Source organism: Primulina eburnea, chromosome 18 (assembly GCF_022965805.1).
Source record: "Primulina eburnea isolate SZY01 chromosome 18, ASM2296580v1, whole genome shotgun sequence".
Taxonomy (NCBI): domain Eukaryota; kingdom Viridiplantae; phylum Streptophyta; class Magnoliopsida; order Lamiales; family Gesneriaceae; genus Primulina; species Primulina eburnea.
In genome coordinates, this window is record NC_133118.1 from 12,924,941 (window position 1) to 12,932,067 (window position 7,127).

At 38.3% G+C, this 7,127-nt stretch overlaps 1 protein-coding gene across 1 annotated transcript; it reads left to right on the plus strand.

Moving 5' to 3' along the window:
* Positions 1-1,361: 1,361 nt before the first annotated feature.
* Positions 1,362-5,238, plus strand: LOC140819120 (uncharacterized). The gene is made up of 5 exons (XM_073179131.1): positions 1,362-3,000; positions 3,592-4,034; positions 4,152-4,565; positions 4,677-5,054; positions 5,107-5,238. The coding sequence occupies exons 1-5, from the start codon at positions 1,362-1,364 to the stop codon at positions 5,236-5,238; spliced, it is 3,006 nt and encodes a 1,001-aa protein (XP_073035232.1).
* Positions 5,239-7,127: the final 1,889 nt, after the last annotated feature.

The following is a 7,127-nucleotide window of genomic DNA, read 5'->3' on the forward strand; positions in this document are numbered from 1 at the left end:
CGTTTTTGATGGATTTTGAGGCTTTTTAATGTGATTATAGGGATTTCTATTCATTCATTCCCTTCTCTCTATCGCTCTCAAGCTTTCTCCCTCCCTTCAAAGATTTTCTTTCCTCCAAATTATACTTCAAGTTAAGGAAGCCTAATAGAATTCTTAGCTTATTCTACCTCAACTTCAAGCTACAAGGTAAGGGTTTGATTATTTCTTGGGATTGGAAGAGTTTGAATGGATGAAGGGTGAAGTTGAGGTTTATGTTTCATTGGATTAGTGGTGTTAATTGTTGATTATCATTGTGTTGATGCTTGTAGGAATTCAATCAAGGTCTCATAGCCATCATTTACTTGTTGGTTGTAAGTGAAAGCTTTTCCTTCGTGCTCACATGATTTATATATGTATCAAGCCATATTACTGTTCATTAGCTCCTTCCATTGGCATATAATTGATATGTATATTGTTATATATACTTATTGTTCAAAGATTACCATTGAATTCATTGATTAAGGAGCTAATATACTATTGTGCCTACCAAGTGTTTGATATATTGCCTCAATGAAATTTCCTATAATTAAAGCCAAGGAATGATAGTAATTCATGCATGTCATTGGCCAATCACATGATTATGAAGTATCTCTCACAGTTTTGATATTTATATCAAAGAGATACTTGCCACAGGTCACAGGTCATAGAACTGTCATTTCCTTCCTTTAATTCATGTTATGATACTCTTTACATTGATTTGAGATTTATGATTCATTCTTTATCGCCATTGCCATAGCCATGTTCTAAGCCAAAGTTATGTATATGTAATTGCTATGTACAGCTTCTTACTTACTGAGTTTATTCTCATTCCAGTTAATATCATGTGATGCAGGTGATAAAAAGGACTGAAATGGATTGTCCGAGGAAGGAGAAGTCATATAGAAGGCAATGGGGGAAAACTTTTTATCATGTCATTTTATTTTGGGTGGAATGAACATGTGATGTTTTTAAGTATTTTGTAGTTTGTTATATGAATAATGGAATATGTTGACTTATGGTTAGGTGTTGGATGTTATTTTGCGAACGAACATGTATATTAGTATGGATAATGTTTATGATGTAAATGATATATTGTACTTTCCCTCGTAAATGCTAAGGCTTCCGCATATGTTAATTAGTTAATTTAAATGTCATGGGAGTGGGTTGTTTCAATTGGTATCAGAGCGAAAGTTTTTGGACCGTATATGACTTCTTCTACCTAGGACAATCCGGTATGTTTTCGATCCTGAATCTATTGATTTTAACATTGAGAGTTGATCATATTCTAATTTTATTGATGTATTTTCTTCATATCTATGTTAAAGTGAGCTTACGTGTAGGAAATGCCTCCTAAACGAAAGGTTACTGAAGGGGATGATAGGATCCCTACTACTGATAGGACTACCAACGTTGTAGATGATTTCAGTAAATTAATACAAGAACAGGCGAAAGTTCATGGTGAACAAATTCAACAGTTGTTGAGCATGCACACCTCGACTCAGGTTCGTGGTCGTGGTAGAGTTCTTGGCACAACAGAAGGTTCTGAAGATGGTGCCTATGATCGTTTTAGAAGAATGAACCCTCCTGATTTTGTTGGTGGTTCTGATCCATTGGTGGCTCTAGAATGGATCAAGTCTTTGGAAGCCATCTTCGACTATTTGAAGTTCAATGATCAAGACAAGGTTAGTTGTGCAGTTTTTATGTTGGTCAAAGCAGCACGTATTTGGTGGGAAGCCAACAAGGTTACAGTGAATGTTCGTGAATTGAAATGGGATGCATTCAAAGAGCTTTTCTACACCAAATATTTTTCTCGAGAAGTTAAAGCGAAGAAGATGCAAGAATTTCTCGAGTTGCGACAAGCTGCCATGACTGTCAATGAGTATACTCTTAAATTTGAAGAAGGTTGTGTCTTTGTGCCTTTCATCGCCGAGAATGATAAAGATAAAGGAGAGCACTTTATTCGCGGCTTGAGACCCGAGATTCGACGAGATGTTCACATGGCTAAAGTGGTTTCTTATCAAGATATTGTTGAAAGGGCACTGCTAGCTGAACTTGATGAGCAAGAGATTGAAAAGGAAAGGCAGTTGAGAAGACAAACCTTTCAAGCCAAGAGTCAAGGTGCAAGTCCTTCTAGTCGAGGCGGCTTCAAAGGAAAGGGCAAAATGGAGCAACGCAATAAACCTTCTGTGCCTTCTTCAGATGTGGAGAGATCGTTATGCCCTAAGTGTGGCAAGCCACACAAAGGTGAGTGTCTGGTTGGAAGTGGCCGATGTTACAGGTGCAAAGAAATGGGGCATACCGCACAAAAATGTCCTCTCTCCTCTGATAAAGGAAAAGTTCAAGGAAGAATCTTTACGATGACAAAAGAAGGAGCCAATCCTGATTCTTCAGTCATATCAGGTAATATTCTAATATCTGGAAAGGAAGCACTTACATTGATTGATACTGGTGCAACACATTCCTTTATGTCTGATGTATTTATGCACTCCTTATCTCGCGAGCCTACTATCATGCCTTTACAATTCAATATTATGTTGCCTTCTGGTGATGAGATTTGTCCTACTAGTATTCTGAAAGCATGTCCAGTACAGATAGGTTCGAGATTGTTGTATGCTGATTTTATTGTAATTCCGATTGTTGCTTTCGATGTTATTTTGGGTATGGATTGGTTATACGCTTATCGTGCCGTGATTGACTGTGTGGAAAAGACCGTGAGGTTTTTAACTAATAATCATGAAGGTGATGAATTTGTTGGGCTAGGTTCATCGCTAAGTATCCCCCTTGTTTCTTGTCTACAAGCTACAAAATTATTGAATAAAGGGTGTACTGGTTTTCTGGCATTAGTATCGGATGTGAATAGGGACAGTAATGTGCAAATTCAGAATATTGATGTAGTTCAGGAGTATCCTGATGTATTTGCTGATGATGTGCCTGGCTTACCTCCTGATCGAGAGGTAGAGTTTGTTATTGAATTGAGTCCAGGTACAGCCCCAATTTCTAAAGCTCCATACAGAATGGCTCCAACTGAAATGAAAGAATTGAAGAATCAATTGCAGGAGCTATTAGATAAAGGGTTTATCCGTCCTAGTTCCTCCCCATGGGGAGCTCCGGTTTTGTTCGTGAAAAAGAAGGATGGATCATTGAGGTTATGCATTGATTATCGTGAACTCAACAAGGTGACTATTAAAAATAAATATCCTTTACCTCGAATCGATGATCTTTTTGATCAATTGCAAGGGGCCACTGTATTTTCAAAAATCGATCTTCGATCTGGATATCATCAATTGAAAGTGAGAACGGAGGACATACCGAAGACTGCTTTTAGAACGAGGTATGGCCATTATGAATTTTTGGTGATGTCGTTCGGGCTAACTAATGCTCCTTCAGTGTTTATGGATTTGATGAATCGTGTCTTTAAGCCGTATTTGGACGCTTTTGTGATTGTATTTATTGACGACATTTTGATATATTCTACGACACGAGAACTTCATAGGGAGCATTTGAGGATCGTATTACAGACATTGAGGGAGAAACAATTATATGCGAAATTAAAGAAATGTGAGTTTTGGTTAGAGCAAGTGGCGTTTTTAGGCCATATTGTGTCAAAAGAAGGAATAGCAGTCGACCCGTCCAAGATTGAAGCTATTAAGCAATGGTCCATTCCAAAGATAGTTTCAGAGGTACGGAGTTTTCTTGGCTTGGCTGGGTATTACAGAAGATTCATAGCGGATTTCTCGAAAATAGCATTACCATTGACGAGCTTGACACGAAAGGCTATCAAATTTGAATGGACTATAGAATGCCAACAAGCTTTCCAAACTTTGAAAGATAAGTTAACTTCTGCGCCTGTATTAGTACTTCCTTGTGGTACTGAGGATTTTGTTGTGTATACAGATGCTTCAAAGCAGGGGTTAGGTGCTGTGTTGATGCAACGTGGGAAAGTAATCGCTTATGCTTCTCGTCAGCTAAAAGAATACGAGAAGAATTATCCCACGCATGATTTGGAGTTGGCAGCTGTAGTATTCGCCTTGAAGATATGGCGGCATTATTTATATGGTGAGAAGTGTGAAATTTTTACAGATCATAAAAGTTTGAGTTATTTGTTTTCGCAGAAAGAATTGAATATGAGGCAGCGGAGGTGGTTGGAACTGGTAAAGGACTATGATTGCACCATTAGCTATCATCTTGGAAAAGCTAATGTCGTTGCAGATGCTTTAAGCCGTAAATCCAGTTATCTATTGGGTTCCATGATTCAGAAACCGTTATTACTCGATTTGCAAAGGAACGAAATAACTCTGGTATCTCCAGGTACAGTAGATCAGTTATCTGCACTAGTTCTTCGCTCTACTTTGATTGATCGTATTCTAAAGGAGCAACAATTGGATATTCAGTTATTAGATTTGAAGAATAAAAATGATTTAACAGGAGTTTCTGAATTTGGTTCGAATCGTGATGGTTTATTGACCTTTCGAGGTAGAATTTGTGTTCCTAGGGGTGATGACATTCGGAAGGATATACTTATTGAAGCTAATACAGCGCCATATTCAGTTCATCCTGGCAGTACCAAAATGTATCAAGATCTTCGACGTCTTTATTGGTGGCCAGGTATGAAGAAAGATATCATGTTATTTATTTCTGAATGTCTAACCTGTCAGCAGGTTAAGATTGAGCATCAAAGACCTGCGGGGACTTTGCTGTCTCTCCCTATACCTCAATGGAAATGGGAACACATCACCATGGACTTCGTAACGGGACTTCCAAGAACACCAAAGGGTTACAACTCCATATGGGTGATTGTTGACCGGTTAACCAAATCAGCTCATTTTCTTCCAGTAAAGATAACGTTTGCAATGAACCAATATGCTGAAGTTTATGTAGCCGAAATTGTGAGACTTCATGGAATACCTATATCAATTGTATCTGATCGTGACCCAAGGTTTACTTCTGAGTTCTGGAAGAGTTTACACAGAGCCTTGGGCACCAAGTTGGCCTTTAGCACATCATATCATCCTCAGAGTGACGGGCAATCTGAAAGGGTAATTCAAATTCTGGAAGATATGTTACGAGCTTGTACAATTGACTTCCCAGGAAGTTGGGATTCCAAATTGCCTCTTGTCGAATTTACGTATAACAACAGCTACCAATCTTCAATCGGCATGGCACCCTATGAAGCTTTATATGGAAGAAGGTGCTGATCTCCATTATACTGGGAAGAAGTAGGTGAAAGGAAGATGTTGGGCCCGGAGTTGGTTCAAAAAACAACAGATGTTGTGGCATTGATCCAAGAAAGAATGAAGACTGCCCAGTCTAGACAGAAAAGTTACGCTGATGTACAGTCGACGGCCTTTGAAATTCGAGGTAGGTGATCATGTTTTTATAAAAATAGCCCCTTTTAAGGGAGTGATGCGGTTTGGCAAGAAAGGTAAGTTAAGTCCTCGATACATTGGGCCGTTTGAAATTCTAGACAAGATTGGAGACCGAGCCTATCGTCTTGCATTGCCACCAGACTTGGATCGAATGCACAATGTCTTTCATGTGTCTATGCTACGCAAATATCTTCCCAATCCATCTCATGTTCTTCGACATGAATCATTAGATCTTTTACCTAACCTAAGCTACGAAGAAGTACCGATTCAAATTCTTGATCGCAAGGTAAAAGTATTAAGAAACAAAGAGATTGGTATAGTAAAAGTTTTATGGCGGAATCATATGATTGAAGAGGCGACTTGGGAACCCGAGGAAGAAATGAAACATCGTTATCCCAATTTATTCAACGGTAAGTAAATTTCGGGGACGAAATTTTTATAAGGAGGGGAGATTGTAAAAGCCCAACCTTTAATCATGTTAACCCTTGTGGTTTATTATTGTTATGATCATGTTTTATGCTTTACTGGTTGAGATTATGTTGAATGGTTATTGTTCATGGATATCTTTATTGAAACGGTTATTGTTTTGACATTATGTTCATAGTTGGTGATAGTTATGGAAATGAATGGGTAGAATAGAAAGTTGATCTTGAGCCAAATAGAAAATGGAAGTGCATAAAGGGTATGACAAATGTGGCGGTAGTTGTGGTTTTTAGTATAATGTTTTGTATATTGATCTAATTGATATGGGGCCACCTCCATTAGAAAATAAGATATAAGGCTATAACTTTCTTATTTTGAGTTTTGTTCAAATCCTTAGGGAAGACGAGCCAAAAGCGGCCCGAAGTGTGTCGTGTGTTTCGTTGTTCCTGCACTGACACATGTTGGTAGAATGGGCATAACTCTTTGCTCAGACCTTCGAATGACCTGAAATTTGGAGGGGTTAAACAAAACACATAGGGCTACAACTTTTATGTTTACCACTTTGGCTAATTCGGAAGAAAAATTGCATTTTTGGCCCCTGGCAGTGGGTACACGGACCCCTACACGGACCCCTACACGGGGTCCGGGTCTTGCCACGAAAAATAAGTGATTTACAGTGTGTACACGGACCTATACACGGAGGGGGGCACGGGGTCCGTGTCTATGGCATAGAAAACACGTTTTTGATGGATTTTGAGGCTTTTTAATGTGATTCTAGGGATTTCTATTCATTCATTCCCTTCTCTCTATCGCTCTCAAGCTTTCTCCCTCCCTTCAAAGATTTTCTTTCCTCCAAATTATACTTCAAGTTAAGGAAGCCTAATAGAATTCTTAGCTTATTCTACCTCAACTTCAAGCTACAAGGTAAGGGTTTGATTATTTCTTGGGATTGGAAGAGTTTGAATGGATGAAGGGTGAAGTTGAGGTTTATGATTCATTGGATTAGTGGTGTTAATTGTTGATTATCATTGTGTTGATGCTTGTAGGAATTCAATCAAGGTCTCATAGCCATCATTTACTTGTTGGTTGTAAGTGAAAGCTTTTCCTTCGTGCTCACATGACTTATATATGTATCAAGCCATATTATTGTTCATTAGCTCCTTCCATTGGCATATAATTGATATGTATATTGTTATATATACTTATTGTTCAAAGATTACCATTGAATTCATTGATTAAGGAGCTAATATACTATTGTGCCTACCAAATGTTTGATATATTGCCTCAATGAAATTTCCTATAATTAAAGCCAATGAATGA

Coding starts and splice junctions, on each gene's coding strand:
- LOC140819120 (XM_073179131.1), top strand. CDS start 1,362: ATGCCTCCTAAACGAAAGGTTACTGAAGGGGATGATAGGATCCCTACT. Junction 3,001..3,591: donor TGTTATTGAATTGAGTCCAG/GTACAGCCCCAA, acceptor AGTTTTGGTTAG/AGCAAGTGGCGTTTTTAGGC. Junction 4,035..4,151: donor ATGATTTGGAGTTGGCAGCT/GTAGTATTCGCC, acceptor AATATGAGGCAG/CGGAGGTGGTTGGAACTGGT.